The sequence below is a fragment of the Peromyscus maniculatus genome, chromosome 5 (genome assembly GCF_049852395.1).
Source record: "Peromyscus maniculatus bairdii isolate BWxNUB_F1_BW_parent chromosome 5, HU_Pman_BW_mat_3.1, whole genome shotgun sequence".
Taxonomy (NCBI): domain Eukaryota; kingdom Metazoa; phylum Chordata; class Mammalia; order Rodentia; family Cricetidae; genus Peromyscus; species Peromyscus maniculatus.
The window spans coordinates 103,671,229-103,691,547 of NC_134856.1; the positions used below are offsets into that span (position 1 = coordinate 103,671,229).

At 39.5% G+C, this 20,319-nt stretch overlaps 2 protein-coding genes across 3 annotated transcripts; both read right to left on the reverse strand.

Moving 5' to 3' along the window:
* Positions 1-1,187: 1,187 nt before the first annotated feature.
* Positions 1,188-19,010, reverse strand: LOC102907873 (putative olfactory receptor 2W6). Of its 2 annotated transcripts, XM_006988873.3 has the most exons (4): positions 18,724-19,010; positions 6,525-6,581; positions 5,082-5,291; positions 2,012-3,247 (listed from the first exon to the last, which is right to left on the reverse strand). In XM_006988873.3, exon 4 carries the CDS (start codon positions 3,240-3,242, stop codon positions 2,289-2,291), a length of 954 nt encoding a protein of 317 aa, XP_006988935.1. In that variant the 5' UTR covers positions 3,243-3,247; positions 5,082-5,291; positions 6,525-6,581; positions 18,724-19,010; the 3' UTR covers positions 2,012-2,288. The 2 variants fall into 2 exon arrangements, with proteins under 2 accessions (XP_042134646.1, XP_006988935.1); XM_042278712.2 differs by lacking the exon at positions 18,724-19,010 and having other exon boundaries at positions 1,188-3,247; positions 5,090-5,291; positions 6,525-11,320.
* Positions 15,494-16,676, reverse strand: LOC121829682 (olfactory receptor 2B2-like). The gene has a single exon (XM_042278717.2). It carries the CDS (start codon positions 16,674-16,676, stop codon positions 15,735-15,737), a length of 942 nt encoding a protein of 313 aa, XP_042134651.2. The 3' UTR covers positions 15,494-15,734.
* Positions 19,011-20,319: the final 1,309 nt, after the last annotated feature.

Here is a 20,319-nt window from a genome sequence, read left to right on the forward strand (position 1 = left end):
GAAGAAAAACAATCAGAAAAGAATCAGCCTGAACATTCACATCTATGCTTAGGCAGGAGGCTTCCCTCTTACACTGTGAACTTCTGCCTAAAGCCAATCATTCTAATCTCATGGATCATTTTCCTGTTTGCCTATTTAAATCTTCATTTTTGCAGTTTTCTTCCCTTTCTATGTCATTATTTTGTGCCTAGATCATTCCTCTCTTTCTGTCTTATAAACATGCTATAATTTCGCTCATCTTAAATAATCTCTTTTATCTTACAACCCTTTTCTACATTACCCCCTTCCTCTGCTCTTTGCAGTTTTCCTTCAACAGAAGATCCACCTTGGCTGCCTGGCTCTCAGCTGTCCCCCACTGTGCTGGCTTGCTGGGCCTCACGAGATTGATGATATCTAAGGATTGATTTTCAGGTCCTACTTCACCTGGCCAATGAGCCACATTTTACAGCATTGCTCCCATTTCCTTCTGGAAACACCTTCCTTTCCAGGATGGCCCTTGCTCCCGATCCCTCCTACTTCTCCATCCCTCTTTTTGGTCCTTCTCATCATCCTGATCTGAAGGTTGCACACATTGCTACTTCTGCCGGGAACACTTTCCTCAGACGCCTGACCCATTGCCTCCTCATCTCCGTCATGCAGAAGTTTGCTGGAATGTACTTTCTGATGTCTTGCTTAACAGAATCCTAATGATCATCATAACCACATGCCCATCTATTGAAAATATCAATAGGTAAGGAGACTCATGATCTGTGAAAGGAAAAACTCAAAGAGCATAAGATAAAATGTTTCTTCTATACTTTATTTTGAGTGATATTGTACAATGCTCATAAGATGATAGGGTATTTTTTAATTTATCTTACTTTATGCTTAAGTAGTAGTATACTTTGTAAATTATTTAATAAACTGCTGGGCTGTGGAAATGTCAATAAGACATAGTGATGTTTTTACCCGGAGTTCTCACATTGTTAGTCTCTGTAACTTGTTATGGTGATATTAACTATTTTAGAGAAGAACATGGTAAAGCAAAATAGGTACCATGGGAAATGAATTAATCTGGAGTTCCATTAAGAGGACTACAAAAATTAGTGTTTCAATAGAAGTATGTATTCTGTCTTTTAGTTTCTTCCTTGCCACATAGTAAGACCTTGCTGTCAATTTTAAAAAAAAAAGCAACTTAAGAAGGGATTGATTGGCTTATAGTTTATTTTGTTTTATACTCTAGCATGGAGGGGAAAGCATGGTAGCAATATCACAATGCAGGAGAGTGTGACTGGGGCTCCTCACCTCTTCTTATGTCTGTAGAACAGGAAGCAGGAAGTGGACAAGAAAGTGGGGTAGGGATGCATAACCTCGAGCCCAGATCTCAGTGCCCTACTTCTTGTAGTGAAGCTCTACTTCCCACAAGGCTCCACAACTTTGCAACACAGTGCCACCAGCTGGGGACCTACTGTCCAAACACTGGAGCCTGCGGTGGGTGTTTAAATAGGTACAGTGTGAACTGCTCAACGTGATCACCACAGTATCAGGGGAGGCACTGCTGTCAGTAACAGAGACAGGAAGGGATCAATGTTCAGAGACTAACCAATCACAAATATCACAACAATCCCCCCATTCATCTCTTTTCTTTCTTCCTCTATTCAAAATATTTTCATAACATATGGGGAGAGTAGAGAAATAAAGTAAACATTTGAAGCAAGAAGACGCCTCTGCCTTTTCTTGGCATTGACAGGTACATTAAATATTAACGAGAACTTTCTCCTCTTCATCTTGCTTTACATGTTTTCTCCTTTAGTGTCTCTTGCTTGAAAGTCAAACATGAATCCTTAAGATTAATTATGTATATGTATATGGTATTGGAGATATTAAAGCCAGATGATTGAACTAATTGTTTTGGCTCTTGAGTAGGCATTTGGCACTAGAAAAGCACATTGGAAATTTCTAGAAAATATCAAGTGTTTCTTCTGTATTACTTCTAAGACCTTTCTTCTCATATTTGTTAAGGACCTACTAGGCACAGTCATTGTAGTTTTTAAAAAGTGATGATGACATTCCCAGTTGGTATTTTGCAAAGACAGATAATTGTTTTATTCAAGTGAGAACCCCTTGGTGATAAACTTGAGGAACTTGAGAGGACACAATGGTTTTCAATATAGGAGTGGTATCTTATCCCGGCAACCTATCTTTCTCATAAAATGTCCCTTCTGTCTGTAATCCTAGACCATTCCTAGGTCTAGTAGTGCATAAAGAATGTGGGTAAAAAGACCAAACCTAAACATGATCCTTTGTTGTTAGACTTCTGTGCTCCCCTTCCCTAGGACTTTCTTTATGGCCTCTTTGACATCTTTGTTTCTCAGAGTATAGATCAGGGGGTTAACACTAGGTGTGACAATGGTGTAGAAAAGAGTGAGGAACTTGCCCTGGTCTTGGGAGTAAGTGTTGGCCGGCTGGAGGTACATGTATATGATGGTGCCGTAGAAGAGGGAGACAACAATTAAGTGGGAGCTGCAGGTGTTGAAGGCTTTCTTTCGCCCAGCCGCTGACTTGATCCTCAGCACTGCTCTGGCAATGTAGCCATAGGAGATCAGGATGAGGATGAGTGGTGCCAGGATGATAAAAATCGCCAGGGCAAAAGCCAGTGCCTCCAGGGCCATAGTGTCCACACAGGCCATGCCGATCAGCGCTGGCATCTCACAGAGAAAGTGGTCCACCCGTCTGTGCCCACAGCGGGGCAACATCAACGTCTGGGGTGCCATTATGAGAGAATTGCCAAAGCCGCTCAACCATGCCACAGACGCCAGCTGCCCGCAGAGGCGAGGGTGCATGATGACGGTATAGTGCAGAGGCTTGCAGACAGCTGCATAGCGGTCATATGCCATGACAGCCAGGAGGACACACTCCACCCCTCCCAAGGCTAAGACAAAATACAGCTGAATGGCGCAACCCACGTAGCTGATGGTCTTGTCTGGACCCCAGAGGTTATAGAGCATCTGTGGGATGGAGCCCGTGGTGAAACACATGTCCAGGAAGGAGAGGTTGGCCAGAAAGAAATACATGGGTGTGTGCAGCCGGGAATCCAGGGCTGAAAGCAAGATGATGGTCACGTTGCCAAGAAGAGTTAGCAGATAAAAGGAGAGAACTACCACGAAGAGGATCTGCTCTAGGCGAGGACGGTCCGAGAAGCCCACCAGGATGAAGCCTTCAAAAGAGCTCCTGTTGTCCTTTTCCATCATCTGCGGCCACATATTACCTAGGAGGAGAAAAACAGCGTCGGTGAAGATCGCAGACGTGCTGTCTCAAAAGAGAATGACTGTCAGGTGGTACAGCGGGAACCTCTCTAGAAATGCTTGACCTAACGTTTCCATAGGAACTGATCTAAGTCATCATCTGCTCTGAAAAGTATCAAATTTGAGTTTTTAGAGCTCCTGCTTGTGATTATTTGTCAATATTTTCAATCACAATCTTTCATTAGCAGGCTGTAAAAGACTACTTTCAGAAAGGTGATTGATGGCATACCTGTAACCTTGCACCTCAGAGGCAGACAGGTGGCTCAGGGGTTCAAGGCCAGTGAGTTGGAGACGGTGTAAATACCTGTCTCTAAAAATTTGATTCATTCACAAATTAACACTGAATTTTCCCATCACTTTTAAAAATGGAGAAATACCTAATTGTCCTTGTAGCCTGTTTCCTGTGGGTAGGATAGGGGCTTGTTCTTAGATTGGGGACATGGACTCCCTGTTGGGTCAAATGTCATTCTGAAAACTTTCTCACCACTCCTAAGAAATCTAGAATCTCACCCACAACCATGAGGGCAGACCCAGCAAAATGTTTGAAAAAGCTTAACTTATCATTATTCTCATCTGTATCTGCTGGTCCCATCCATCCTGCTGATTGAAAATGACCCTAATATCCTATGTCAGACAAGATAATAACAAATGACATACATCATTACTTCAGCATTCTCTGCCTGTCTTACCATACACCTCAAAGAATTATGTCTAAAATTATGTCTTACATCACTGAGTTGTGTTTTATCCCTGGAATTGGGTGACTTTTCTCACGTTGGGCAAACCTTCCCACAAAGATAAAAAAGATCAGAGGTCATGCAGTTCAATGAACAGGGAGCATCCTCTTAGCTGTTTTTCTTCCTCTTATTCTCTATTCTTACAGTGAACTCTGCTTCTAGGGAATCTCTCCTGATTGTGTTCTTTGTCTGTCCCAATTTCCTAGCACCAGAAGATACTGTGTCTCCTATAACGTTTTATGTTCTCAGGTTTTGGTAGATATTTTATGTCTTAGGGCAAATGTTCCGTGTGATACAAATTAGCTTTTTTTTTTTCATATTTTCCTAAGCAGTTGGTAAAAAGCCACAGGATAGTGACTTTTATTAGAAGCAAATACATCTCTTGGGTACACTAGAGCACAAAAATATTTTGTTCATTAAACATTAACACACACTGGAAATGAAATTATTACCAAAGTTATCCCAGTAGAGGCTACAATGAGTTTCTCCAGTTGTAATGGGTGGGTGTGATAATTTTGATAATCTTTAGGTAGGTTGGAGTGCCTTGATAGCTGGGAACTAATGTTTATGATGAAGCCAGAGATACTTTACTGCTTCCTCTTGTAAAATGGAAATTTAGAAAATTGCAAATTTTCTAAACTGGAGGTGGGGGGATTCTACCTGATGAAGAGAAAAGTCCATCAAACTCTGAGATGTAGAGTGTTTATTACCTTTTCTATAGCTACAAGTGTGACCATAAGGGAATAGCAGTTAATTCTGAATGGTAGAATGCATGTATTTTTTCTGTTAGTCTTTGTAAATTCTCTTTACATTCTTAAACATCTTAAAATATAACAGAAAATAAATTATGAGTTATAGGTCATTTAAATAACAATAGGACTAATATTACTTAGCTGTTTTGAACTAGGTATTAATGTTAAGTGTTGGATGTAGTCAAGCTCACTTCATTTTCTCAGTTTTCCCAAGAGATCAGCAATGTGATTATTCAAGAGTATTGATTAAACCACTGAGACCAAGAGAACAATCACATAACCAGTCTTGACATCTGGCCAGTACATACTAGATCACCTGCCGTTTGATCCATAGTCATCCCATCAGTAAGGACTCTAGCCAGAAGCTTGACAGCACAGCGATCATACTAAATATGCATACAGTAAAACTTGAATTGTAATGTTGAGACTTCATTTCATGTCTTGACTTATTACATCAAGTTTAATAAAGAGCCTTGTTTATAAATTCAGCAAGGCAAGTAGCTGTCTTGGCAAGGAAGCTGCAAAAAAAAAATCATAGTTTTGTTCAGGAAATGAGAAACATAATTAAGTTTGTCTGTTGTGTTAACACTGAGCGCTCTGCACCCAGCACTCTGCAGAATAAGCCCAACAAAGCCTTGGGAGGGAGTGACTGTGACTGACAGTGACTTTTTTCCATGGCTACTCATCTTAGAATTTCCCTGTGACATTCATGCATGTATGTGAGTGTTTATTGATTGTAAAGCAGAACATGAACCCTGGTTCTCTCCTTTTCCTTTCTTCTTAAATCAACCAGGGATCATTCGAACATGATTGTAGTCACCAATGTTCCATTCTCATTCATTGACTCGGTCACTTCTGTTCTTTACCCAGCCTTCCCTTGGGGAGGATTGCTTCCTACATTTCAGACGTTAAACAGAAAATGGCTACATCTTTTATTGGTCTAAAATGTTATTTTAAAAATGTGTGTGTGTATCCTTACTCAAACCTAAACTAATGACTTCTAAACAGGAACATAGCCATTCCTTCACAAGGGACACTATGTTAACTATTTAATAATGCTTTAGTAACACAATTTGTCATTTTTGGAATTTAAATGTTTTTCCATCATTTTGAAAAACATTACAAACATTTATCTGGTTTGTGATTTCTGGATCCCTGACCAGATAATTTAAACTTTACATATTCTTTAAAAAAGTCAAATAATGCTCTCATATCAGCTGCTATCTAATTGCTTTGCCAGGTTTGCATGGAGTTTACTACTTAGACAGTTCAGAGGCGTGAACTAAGAAATCCCAGAGTTAAGAACGACACAGGTGTTTCAGAGTTAGCCTGCTGCTCATTCTGTGCATGCAGTGGTCACAAAGCCATAAGACCCAATAAGGACATACTACATCCTTTTTACAGATTATCCATGTTGAAGGTCAAAGTCATAACATCACTCATTCTTCCTTACTGAGAGTTCTCACAGGATACAGGGTTATAGTCAGTATCTTTATCCCTAGGATTTTACAATTCAATATGTTCCAATGTTTTCTTAATTTCTTTTGGAGAGAAGAACTCCACTAAAGCACTCACAAATCTTTCTCCAGTCTCTACACAGAATAAATTATATTTAACCACAATTTTTAATATATGATAAAGCCTCTGGAAATAAGCATATCAAATTTAGACTGATATGACCACAGCCTGAGGTTCTCAAACATCAGATCATTGGTAATTTACAGGCCTAGGTCACAGAATCAATAACTTACCAAAGTTAACAGCACCTTCAGAAATGCCATGTCCACAGCTCCTTCTCTTTCCTGGGACTTCAGTTGGAAGTCAAATGGAGTTACCAGAGCATGGACAAAGAGAGGAGAAAGATGGCATTAGGAAGTCTATGAGAAAGGAACTAAATCAGGGGACAATAGGACCTAGTCTAGAGGAACCAGCCTGGATGAAGAATGTTGGTGGGCACACCGGATTCACACCACCCATGCTGTAACATGAAGCCCATCTACAGCCTCCCAATCCCATGTAAGGAGCCAGAGAAAGCGCAGCCTGAGAGGACTTTGATGGTCATCAGAATAGGTGGGTGGTGCATAAGGATCTAAGCACACACATCTAACAAGCAAGAACATCTTATGGGTGTCTGAGTTGATGTAGGGTTGGTTACTTCCTGCCTCACTCTATGGGGGACTCCTAACATTCCCACCCAAATTCCCTTAGCTAATTATTGCTAACAAGAATTGGGAGAGTGTATGGTCTCATAGGAAATACTGCTATTTCCAACATACACTCTCTCTCCCTCTCTGAAAGTTGGTGTGTGTGTGTGTGTGTGTGTGTGTGTGTGTGTGTGTGTGTGTGTGTGTGTGAGAGAGAGAGAGAGAGAGAGAGAGAGAGAGAGAGAAAGAGAGAGAGAGAGAGAGAGAGAGAGAGAGAGAGAGAGAGAGAGAGAGAGAGAGAGAGACCAGGTCTTCCTAGTGGAGTCTATTTTGATCAAAGCTGAGAGCATTGATAATGAGCATTAGGCACAGGAAGTGACCACCCCATATTTGGTCCAGAATGGAACCTAGAATCAAGGAAAAGAAGCACAGGGCTACATGCTTGTGCTGTTTTCCTCTTGGAACAATAGCCTATACTATTTATTCAGTTGTGCAACTAGAGAAGCACTGTTATTTAATTTTCTTCACCAATTTATTTAGTTAATTTTCTATGCAGTTTTAAGATCCACAGCAGCAAGTTTAGAGGAATATTTTCTATATAAAACAGGTCTATCAAAAAGAGGATTGTTTAAAAAGAGAAAAAGATTCCATTTGATATTTAAAATTAACACAAAAACATGTTAAAATAATTTCACTTCTGTATTTGTAATTTGACATAAAATGGTTATGACCTGACTGATAACTTCAATTCAGATAATGAACTAACCCATTTAGGTTAAAAAGCAATACAAAGCTGTGTCAGCTCCCTTTACTGTATGTTAAGGTCGCAGGGAAACAATGTAGGAACAAATGTGAATTGCAAGCACGTATTCTATCCTCAGCCGTCAGTGACTGATAGGGGAGATAAATTTCACATATCTTTCCGAAGTCAGAAATTTTAGTTGATACACAAGAGATATCATGTGTAAGTGTGCATTGTACATTTAAGGTATATTTAAATTGTAATGATCATTACTAGTAACCTACTGACTTTACTGACCATTTCTGGGTACTTTTGTCAAGTCGAAATAGAACACATGTGATAATTATCATGCTAAATATTTTATCTTAAATATAAACAGTATTAAAGTAGTGTAGTTTAATTTTAGCACTAATTATACTGACGAGGATGGAATATTTTGACTAGACACAATGAACTGCCGTTTCTATTTAGAGGCAGTGGGTAGTGTTTTGTTGTCAGCCAGAATGGAATACAAGGGTGAGCGGTAAAGCCCTTCACGGGATTCTGCTTTTCAACTCAATTCTTGGCACATGTGATTTATTTCACACTTCGATTCGGCTATTGGCGTGCGCTATCATCTTACTTTAGCATTTTCTTATGGAAACTAGGAAGAAAAACCTAGAGAATTTGATGCTCTCAAGAATTTCTTGAGATAATGAGTCCCTCTGAGAAATAAGAAAAATGTGTTCCACAGGGGCAGAAACAATGGCAGGAGAAAAATGGTTAGCCAGGAAAAAAATTCAAAGCCCTCTTTGTTTTTATTTTTATTTTTTCATTTCACCTCTGTTTTGTTCACACTTAGCCTATCATAAGCCACAACTCATTTAAAACACATTCAAGTTTATAATTGATGGGAATATTATAGTGTGAAAACTTGGTGTGGAATAAAGCAATACAGCCCAAACATGACGTGTTAACATGTTAATACAATATCGTGTGACATCACAGAACATGTCAGGAAGGAGCAGAGTCCATGTCAGTGTGTTCTCTCCAAAGTGCATCTACATCCAAACACACTCTGCTGTGTTGTGACTTAGTCCGTCACCACAGTAGCACTGGGGAACAGAAGACTTTACTAATGCAAGTTTAATTATGTGCAATCAGAAAAGTTGATGTCAAGGATTCATTAGCTCTTTGAATTTTATTTCTTCAATCTGCTTTTGATGATTTTTGCCTCACTGGGATTTGTCCAGCCACCAAGTTTTAAAACAGCACAGATCCCTTATGTTTTTCCCTAGTTCATACGCCTAAGCCAATAGCTCCACTGTGGTGTCTGCCTTTCAGAGCTGATTCTTTCTCTCAACTCCATGGTTACAAGTGCTTCTTCACATAAAAAAATAATTTTATTATTTAATTTTTTGAGAAGGTGACCTTGAACTCATATCTATCTTCCTGCTTCTGTGTCCTGGGGGATGGGATAATAGGCACGCATGTTACAAGTGGCTTCATTTGTTAATTTTAGTGTCTCACCGCTTCTATCCTTCACTTTGCTACAAAAGGAAATTTTCTAAAAACTTAAATATTGTCAGCCCACATATAAAGTCCTGACATGGAAGTCCTTGGCCTAGAAAAAATGCACATATTCTTAAATACTTATTTTTAGTCAGAGAAAATGTACATTTCCTGCTTTACTTAAGAACTTAAAAAATGTGTGTGTGTGTGTGTGTGTGTGTGTGTGCGCGCGCGCGCGCGCGCTCATACGTGTGAGTGTGGGCATGCATGTGGGATTAGAGGACTATCTTGGATAGTCTAGCTTTCCTTCTTGTTGCAGATCAGTATTCCCCGAGATCTGGCCCACAGGCTTCCAGAGTTTTCCCTTCCATCTTGCATAAGAACACTGGGATTACAGATGCACGCTACTGCATCTGGATTTTACATGGGTATCAGAACACCGGGACACAGACACACTACTACATGGGTATCAGAACACCGGGACACAGACACACACTACATGGGTATCAGAACACCGGGACACAGACACATACTGCATCTGGTTTTACAGGAGACCAGGGTCCAAACTCAGGAGCTCATGCTTGTGTGAAAAGCCCTTTGTGCACTGGGTCATCTCTCACTCTGACAGCTAACCATTTTCTCTTTACTTCATGCATTTGAATCCTTGGTACCCAAGGACAAAGCTCCGAGGTGGCTCCGTACACTTGTAACCCATGTTGGAGGGATGAGGCAGGGAGAAGAGAATCCCCAAGGTTTGCTAGCTGGCCTGTCTACCAAGACAACTCCATCAAGAAAACTTGTCTCAAGAAAACAAGGTGGAGCAGCAACAGAGAAAGAAACTTTCAAAAAAATTATTTATTACATATACAGTGTTCTGTCTGCATGTATGCCAGAAGAGGGCACCAGATCTCATTACAGATGGTTGTGAGCCATCATGTGGTTACTAGGAATTGAACTCAGGACCTCTGGAATAGCAGCCAGTGCTCTTAACCTCTGAGCCATCTCTCCAGCCCCAGAGAAAGAAACTTAATGTCAAATTCTCCACATGCAAATGAACATATGGCCACTCATACGCATACCCATAAAGTACATTTGCACATACCCTGATTAAAAAGTTACAATTATCATTAACAAGGAAATGTGAGGTCAACCATAATTTCTTACACACACACACACACACACACACACACATATTTGTTGATGTAAAATATATGTACAGCTATTTTTTTAAAGGTAGTGATTTTATTTTTCTTTATAGCCAAATAGTATTCCATGGTGTATATGTACGATATTTTCATTATCCACTCATCAGTTGAAGATAATTCAGTTGTCTCCATTTCTAAGTTTCTATGTATAGAGCAGCAATGAACATGGCTGAGCAAGCATCTGTGGTATATGATGTTGATTCCTTTGGGCAAATGCCAAGGAGCAGTAGAGCTGTGTCATATGGAAAATTTATTAATATTTTTAGCTTTTTGGGAATTCTCTGTACTGACTTCCATGTGTCTGCACTGTTTGCTGCCCCACCGCCAAGGAATGAGGGCTCCCTTCCCACATCCTCACCAGCATTTATTGTCAGTTGTTCTCTTGATCTTATCCATTCAGACTAGAGTAAGGTGGCATCGCAAAAGGGTTCTGATTTGCATTTTTCTAATTGCTAAGGGTGCTGAACATTTTATGCTATTTTAGCCATTTTGTGTCCTCTTTTAAGAATTTTCTGTTAAGATTTAAAGCCCATGTTTTGAGTGAGTTATTTTATTTTTTGACTCTATTTTGAGTTCTCTATATGTTCTGGATATTCATTTTCTGTCAGTAGTACAACTGGCAAAGATTTTTCTCCCACTCTGTGGGCTTATTGTTCACTCAGCTGATTATTTCCTTGGCTACGCAGAAGACTTTTTGCCTCATGAGGACCCACTTGTCAATTGTTGGCCTTAATTTCTAGGCTAATTCCGAAAGTCCCTTTCTACATTGATATCTTGGAGAGTACTGACTATGTTTTCCTCTAACATTTCAGTGTTTTAGGTTTCACAGCAAGGTCTTTCCATTTTCTAGTGACTTCCTCAATATCTTTCTTCAGAGATTTGAAGTTTTCCTTGTGGGGTCTTTCACTCAATTGATTAGGTTACTTCCAGATGGAACTAGAAAATATTATATTGAATGAGGTGGTCCAGACCCAGACAGACAAGCACATGTTCTCTGTCATCTGTGGTTCCCAGATGGGAGAGATGTGAGTATATAGTCTTGAGTAACTGCAGAAACCAGGGAAGTAAAAAGGTACCACAGTGGAGGGGGAACAGGAGGCAGGTAGGAGAATGAATTCTAGAGAGTGGAAGAGCAGGGGCCAAATGATACGAAGGGGAAACGGGAAACCCAGGTCTGGGGATTTTACTGTGGGAAGTCATTACAGAAGGAGAGGGAGGGGAGAGGGGAAATAATACTAAGAATGTTGGGAAAAGCCATTAAAATGTTATCTTTATTTACCTAAAACTGCATACAACACATAGGATTGTATGTGTATACAAATGCATACATAGATTAAATGAAGTTATACCACTAGGGCTGACAATGCTCACTCTAAGAGCTAAAGCTAACAAAATATTCAGTACATGTGTGATAACCCCTTTAAGTTGTTGATTAAGGGAATCAATAAGTCCAGTACAGAACACTCCTTAGATTGAAGGCACATCCCTATTGTTGAAGATACCGTGCATTTCAGACACAGAATTCAGAGGATCTGAACTGGAAGCCTCCTCCCTGAGGACTAGCTTTCACAGTAATGCAAGCTTTCCAAGGGGGGAAAGCAACCAATAGTCCCCACCCAGCTGTGAGGTCTATAAACCATAATGATTAATAGCGTGGCAAGATCTCACTAAGGATGTGATAGTGGCACTTATATCTTGGTGGTAACCAACATCTCTCTAATTGGACTTAATTCTTGCCCAACAGGAGGGAAATCATGCCTGGTACTGCAAACCTAGCCAATGACCCATGGGCAGGAGGTCATGGATCTTAAAAGACAATCTACTACCGTCACTTTACCAACCCGTCATAATTCCTAACAACATTCTACATGCTTATCCTTATAGCCAGATAAATTTAGCTCTTACCCATCATCAAAAGTTTTTCTTTGTAGCAGACAGAAACCATTACAGAAAAATCACAACTGTTCAAAATGGAGAGAACAGCTGATCCTGGGGTACACAGCTTAATGGGTATATCTACAATACAACTCCTGGGCTTAAGGCTCAGGAACATTGATGAAGAGGGGGTGGAAAGACTATAAGGCAGACAACCAGGATATTTGATGTGAGATTGTGACTCCTAGAAATGACAGGGCTGCCTCACCTACAATAGCCCAACAATATGTCTGCCTGAACATGACCTGAACAAGAACAATACCAATAGAAATACTGAAGTGGAAGTGGGGAAATCTCAGGGGCCCTCCCTCTAAGCAAACAACTACAATGAGGAATTTGCCAATGAGGAATGCTGAAGGGGGAGAATTAGTTTTCCCCAGGGGTCAGCTCCCTAATTGGTTATCCAATATCAAGTAAGTAGTCAGTCATATCACTATATATCTCAATTAAAGAAAAATGGGCCATGAGTTTAAGAGAGGATGGGGACTGGGTGGGGGACATGGGAAGAGTTGGAAGGAGAGAAAAGAAGGTGAGAGAAGATGTAAATATATTTTAATTTTAAAAAAGAAATAAAACCTTTAAAACATAAGTTGTGGATTTAGAACTACTATAACACCATTGAGCATTTCCAAATATGTAAAATGAATAGAACAAATTTGAAAAATATTAAAAATGGATAATAGAGCTAAACAGATATTTCTCAAAAAAAGACATAAAAACAATCAATAGATTTCGCTAAATGTTATTGATCATCAGGGAAATGCAAATCAAAGCCACAGTGAGCAAAGACCAGGTGTTATCAAAAAAGATAAGACTGGTGAGGGTGTAGGAAGAAAATAGCTGTTACAGAACAAAGTTTAAGTAAGCAAGATACTATGGCAGACAGTTTGAAGGTCCACAAAGAATAAAAAATGGAGCTAACATATGACCCAGACGTTTCACTACTGGATATTCAACAGGGAGTATAGCCATTTGTACCCCCTTGACCACTACTTACAATACAAGAGAAATGGCCATCAAGTTATGACTGTTAAAGAAAATGCAGCATAATGTGTTCCAGTATACACAGTGGAGTGTTACTCGGATATGAAAGGAATGAAAGCCTTCGTGCAACAGTTAGAACCGAAGGTCATTATGCTGAGTGAAATGACCCAAACACCTGAAGACAGGCAATGCATCAGCTCTTATGTTGGAGACAAAACACTGGCCTTAGACTTTCTTGACTCCCCAAGGGAGGTCTTACCCACTCTGGAGGTGAGGCAGGGGGAGGGGACAGGAGGAGGGGAACCAGGATTGGTAGGTAAAAATGAAGAAAATTCTTTTTTATTTATAAAAAAGAGCCCACTGGCCTTGAGAAATAAAGAGTAGAACACTGGTTACCAAACTTGTAGTGATCAATGGAGGCTGAACTACAGTTAGATAAGAGTAAGATATTTTGGTGTGCTGTTGCACAGTAGGGTGACAGAAGACAATGATTTCATATGTATATTTCAAGAAGCTAGAAGAAAGGATCTTGAATGTTTCCATAACACACATTTTGGAGATGTTCAATCTGATTTATGCATCACTCAGTATCTATATGTGTTGAAACATCACATATAACCACATTAATACAAAATCGCATGTTTTTGTACATTGACTAAAATAGGTTTACTTTATAAAATATATTTCTTCTGGATGGTGTAGAGTGGGTCAAGAGCTTATATGTCATAAGTGGCTATGACAATCTGGATCTTTTCAATGGACTTTAATAACATAAGGTAATTTTTTTTTCTTTTTACAAAAATAGAGTAAAAGTATTGCACATTGGCATGATATGATTGTTACTTGTAATATATATTGTGCAGATAAGAGAAAGTGTAAATGAGAGAGTGTACTGAATGTGTTTGTTGAAATTAAATACAAACAGACAAGTTCTACTGCTTCTAATAATCCTATCACCCATACATGAAGTTGACAAAATCAACCAGCACAGTGTTATTATCAGTGTGCTATCTCAGGTGAGGTTCCTTTGGAATTTGTTGTCAAACATATTTCAGTATCTTGTACTGTATGAAATAAAGTAGATGTATGTATATTGATTTTTGTTAAATTTTACCGGCTTATTTCTTGCTTTTATTCTTATTTCATACATTTTTAGAATAATTTTCTCTCATTCCATTGTCCTTTTGAATCATTTATTCTTATGAGTATTGGTGTTTGGCCTGCTTGTTTATCTGTGCACCTCCTCTGTGCCCATTACCCAGAGAGGCCAGAAGTTCAGAAGAGGGCGTCAGATCTCCTGGGACTGTAGTTATAGATGGTTGTGTGTAGCCATGTAGACACTGGGAACCAAAGAACACTAGTTGCTTTTCCAGAGGACTGGGGTTCGATTCCCACCATCTACATGAGGTCTAATAATTGTGACTTTAGTTCCAGAGGATCAAATGCCGCCTTCTACCCTCCATGAACACTGCATGCACATGCTGCATAGACATATAGGTGGACAAAACACAAGTACACATAAAAAAAATTCTTCAGCACTTTGCTGGGTTCTGAAAGCCATATGGAAGATGTATGGATCATGGTATGTTCTACCTCAAGGGAACTAATAACAATTCAATAAGCATTCTTTTTGCATATGAAAAGTGAATTAAATAAGTGGTGGAAATCATTGTATGATGAGCTTTTGTGAATCATTTAAACTGCATGTAGTGCCTTAATAGTTAAAGGAGAGAAATGTAAGGAAAAAAGAAATTGTTCAAAATGCCAAAAATAAGTTTGATTCAGATTGTAAAATCCAGCTTTATTTATTTATTTATTTATTTATTTATTTATTTATTTATTTATTTATTTATTCTTTTATTTATTTTTGACATATGAGATTCTGTAAGACATTAAGAGAAGTAGAAAGTATAAAAATAAGAAGAATTGAAGATTTGATTAGAACTGCCAAAAATTTTCATTGTATTTTTTTAGTATAGTGTTTCTTAAAGAGTGTGAAATTTCACTCTAGGCCACCTAAGTGTGTACTTCTGATTAGGGAGCAGAAGCCATAGACAGTTTTTACAGAATTTTACTAGCTCAACACATGTCAGAAAAGAAGAGTAGAGTTCTGATCTTTGCATGTGGATGAGATATTCATGTAATTAAAATGTATTATTGGGGAAAAGATCCACAAACATGTACTTCAGACCCTGAGATGTCTAAGAAACCTCACCAAGAACAAAAAGGCAGTAAAACCTGAAAGTGTGAAGCTTATAAGGTTAGCAGTTTTGGAAGATCATAAAAGGTCACTCTCACAGCTTGTGAAATGGATATATTTAGGCAGCAGAACACGAATATGGGTTTCTGGCTTCAAGATTTTATTTTCACAGGATCATCATAATAGTGCCATAAGAAAAAAAATAGTATGATTCATCAAGCTGTAAGAGCTTATATTAATAGGGCTATCATTGGTATTCCTTATTTTCTGACCAAGAAGACCCTTGTTATCAACCTCTTAAATGCTCCCTTTACCTCTTTGTTCCTAAGGGTATAGATGAGGGGGTTCAGCATGGGTGTGATGATCCCATAAAAGAGGGACACCATTTTCCCCCGGTCCTTGGAGGCAGGGGAAGGAGGCTGCAGATACATGTAGATGGCAGTACCATAAAAGAGTACCACCACAATTAGGTGGGAGCCACATGTCCCAAATGCCTTTCGCCGACCTTCAGCTGACCTTATTCTCAACACTGCTTGGACAATGAAAGTATATGAGATGAGGATGAGAGTCACAGGTATTAAAAGGAAGACAACACTTATAAAAAATTGTTCAGCCTCAATTGCTGTTGTATCTACACAGGACAATTTGAGCAGGGCAGGGATCTCACAAAGGAAATGATCCACTTTCTTGTGACCACACCGTGGCATCTGAAGAGTCCACGTAGACTGCAATACTGAGTTGCTGAAGCCACTGATCCAACATGCAGCTGCCAACTGGAGGCAGCGCCTGTGGTGCATGATGACTGAGTAATGGAGAGGCCGACAGATGGCTACAAACCTGTCAAAGGACATGACGCCCAGGAGAAAACATTCAGTGCAACCCAAGGCCAGGAAAATGAAAAGCTGGGCCACGCAGCCACCATAGCTGATGACCTTCCGGGTGCTGCATATGTTGATGAGCATCTGTGGGACTGTGCTTGTGGTGTAGCACAGGTCCAGCAGGGACAGGTTAGTGAGGAAAAAGTACATGGGGGTGTGGAGTTTGGCATCCAGGCGGGACACAAGAATGATCATCATATTCCCAAAGATGGTCAAGATATAGGACACTAGAAACACCACAAAGAATGGCAGCTCCAGCCATGGCCGATCTGAAAACCCCAAGAGAATGAATTCCTCTGAGATGCTCTCATTCACCAGACTCATGTTAAATGGTACAGCCTCGGGGTCCCTGGAACACAAGGGGATAGTAAGCTGGTGGACATGATTATTGGCCACATCAATCAGTTATGAACTGACTATGCCAGAGTATCTCATGCATTTATAAGCTGACCCTGTTATGTTTGAAAATATACTGACAAAAGGTTAAGTATCTGTCAAACCTTTCATAGGTGTTTATGGATTCCTATGCAACAGTTTTTAGTAAATGATTTCAAGTTACAGCACTGTATGAGTTTCTACAGCCACAGAGCTTCTCATTTGGGGTTTGCTCTTCCATGGATGGATCTTCTGAGGACTTTCTACTCAGATACCTGCTGTTGGGGCATATAGATAGTGTTCCTATTATTTGAATTCACTTAACTCTCCCCAGAATCAGTGAGAGTGTCTGGTTGTGGACATTTGTTACAACTACTTATACCTTGTTTCCCCACTATTCCTGACCTTCCCTCAAGTGAGTCCAGACATTATGGCATCTATCCAGAAAGTTTTCAGACACAATGTCAGGAGACTTGTCCTCTTAGGCTCATGTCACAGAGTCTACACAAGATTGTTTGCTGGTGTGATAATGAGGCTGGCAGGCCTGACTAATCCACCCCAACCCTCACTGTAACTAGTTTTATTGCCTTGAGAATGCATCTTATGCTCTGATCTTCAAGTTCCTCATTTGTAAGACAGAAATACAAATGCATATCTGGCCTGTTGAGAATTACAAGGTCACCCCACTCAGCCTGACTCTGGTTGGGAACACAGCAGTGTGCTCAATGCAGCCATAGTGATACAAGGATAGAAATGCCCAAAAGATTCCCTTGGAGCTTCTACAGTGTTCATTTCCAAATAGGTCAGTGGTGCAGATGGTTATGTTACAACCCTAAATGTCAGCTTCTATCTCAGGGGCTAAGGCAACGAATCTGAATACAGATGTTATCATCTGTAAACTGTGAATGCCTGGTCCCCAGGAGCACAGGTGCTGGGATACTTTAGGTGGAGTGAGTCAGAATCCTAAATATCTTGGAAGGAGTCATGTAGCAAGTCCAGGATTTAAAAAGTATGGATCTCAAAGAAATTGCCCCAAGAAACTGTGTTCATATTGACTCTATCAATATGAGAATGTATTTTTTTTTTATCAGTTTTACCGTTAGTCATTAAATATTACCAATAGGTATTGATTTTCTGCCCACTTATTCTAAAATATTTACCCCCTGGTCTGCTGGAATTTTATAAACATGAGATAAGAAATACTGTGTCAATGCATTTTCGTGTGTGTGTGTGTGTGTGTGTGTGTGTGTGTGTGTGCACTGTTGGTGCTGGTTTGTACACACACATGCCGCAGCACACACAGGAAGGGCAGAGGGCACCCTAGGCTGCTGTTGTCTTTACCTTGGTAGAGATTGATTTTCTCTTTTGTTGTTCATGTTGCATGAGTCAGGCTGGCTGGCCCTCCAGATGCAGTCCACTCTCCTCTGTCTCTCATCTCCCTAGAACCACTGGGATTCTGAAGAGCACAGTGTGCTCTAACTAGAGTGTTTTCTGTGGTTTGGAATCAGGTCCTCAAATCTATATGATAAGGCATTTATCTCCTGAGTCTTTTCTCATTATCTCAGCAGAGTTTATTTCTTGAGGTATGGTCTCATGTATCCCAGGCTGGCCTCAAACTCGCTCACATTTCCTTTATGTGACACCTCGTTATTTTATGCTTTCTCAAACTACCTCATTTTATTATGAGAGGCTCTTTCACGTATGTTTTCTAAATTTGTAGATAAACAATAAGTCTTTCTCCCCACACAGCTAATAAAGAGAAGGTTTTACATAAAATTTTCTCTGTGAAGAGATGAACCCTGAAGGCAGAAGCTTGGGTTCCTATGTTCCTCTAGCTTAACTTGCTTTCCAGAGAGTCCCGATCTGGTTGAGCAACAAACAGAAGGGACAGCTGACCTGCTGTGAAGGCCATGGTCCCCACCGAGATGACAAATGTCCCCTAATGCTCAAATCCTAATGGGAGTTTATTTAGAAATTTCTTATATATTCTACTTACCTCTGATTTAAGCATGAGAGACAGAAAAATTAGTTTTGACTTCCAAAACTCCTGGCATTCAAACAGAATTAACTCAAAAGGCACAAATATAATGCCATTTCCATATACTAGTCCTGGACTTGTTCAGGTGAAGTGAATTCTTCTTTAGTTCTGCTTGCAGGAAGAAGTCTCAAGGTCTGCAGTCAGAGCAAACTGGATGGTGAGCAGGATGCATGGGTGATGCCCAGAAAGTGTGGTTCTGGAGTCAATTCAATTACTCTTCAGGGAGTGAATCACTATCTTTTAAAGAGATAATTTCTGATTCATTTTACAAAAATGGGGAAAATACATTTTCAGCCACGTACTGGTTTTGGCCTCTGGTAAAAAACCCAACCCTGTTCCTCCCTTTATACTATCCATAGTGGCTAACCAACCTCCTGATCCAATGGAAGACAGGGAAGAGATCTAGGAAGGGACGTCACCTCTTCATTGTTGTTTGGTTCAGGATAAACATCTCCAGGGACCAGTTTCTTAACTGTGTGAGACTCCAGCAGTGATGATGGGAAAACAACAACCAGAACATCTGAATAACTAACAACTGCATTTGTGCCCAACAGGGCTGTGTTTATAATGGTGAATTATTATTCAAGAAGTTTGCTAAAGTCATTCCATTACTGTTGTTCTTTTTCCTTTATTTTTTTTTGTTTGTTTTTGTTTTTTGAGACAGAGTCTGGATATATACCCCAAGCTGTCCCAAAAACCAGGCTCCTCCTGCCTCAGTCTTCCAAGTGTTGAAATTGCAGGAGTGTGTCTCCATATTAATTTACAGGGGTTTTTCTCCACATGGGTTCACAGGAGTGTGTCACCACATCTGGTCATCATTTAATCAGTTCTGTCAGAAATCCATAAAATTCATTTAATGTTCCCTAAGATGCCATCTATAATCATGTCCTCATACCTTTTATTTCTATCCACATCAGGAAAGAGACTGATATTTGACCAATCTTCCCAAATTGCTTATTAACTTTGTCTATTATATATTTCATATACAAAAAATTGTGAAAACATGTATTTATAGCGAATATATCCAGAATACCTTTTCTTTCCTGGGTTCATTCTCTCTATAAATGAATTGAAAGCAAGCTCCAAATGGAGGTTCTTTGATGCCCATCATCCTTTGATGAAGTGGATTGGTGCTGCCGGGAGCAGATGTGTCTTACTGTCATAAGAGGCTCAGATTATTAAACATCTTAAATGTCATATTCTGTAGGTCTTAAAGTGTTTGACAACCATCTGTCTATCGATATATATCTGTTTAACCTTGAAAACATACCTAACATGATTACAAGTTTGATTATTATAGATGGCTAACTAGAAACCTGTATTTCTTAATTATACATTACATTTGAAAATGAGCTGCATAAGCATAAAACCACAAACAAGCATAGAAACATACATACATTATAACAAAAGTAACTTTAAATTTGTATCAATATAGCAAAGTCTACACCATTGTAAAACATTTGAGGTTAACAGTCATCTTCTTATCCCATATTCCTATATCACCACTAAATGATGACAAATATCCATAACCTACCAAATAACCCAAAACCACCC

Bases quoted from the DNA above. Each gene is read 5' to 3' on its own strand.
- LOC102907873 (XM_042278712.2), bottom strand. From the start codon at position 5,111: ATGACTATGGATCAAACGGCAG. The intron at 3,248-5,089 runs GTGATCTAGTAT...TTCTCCTCCTAG, and splicing joins GACTATGGATCAAACGGCAG to GTAATATGTGGCCGCAGATG.
- LOC121829682 (XM_042278717.2), bottom strand. From the start codon at position 16,676: ATGAGTCTGGTGAATGAGAGCATCTCAGAGGAATTCATTCTCTTGGGG.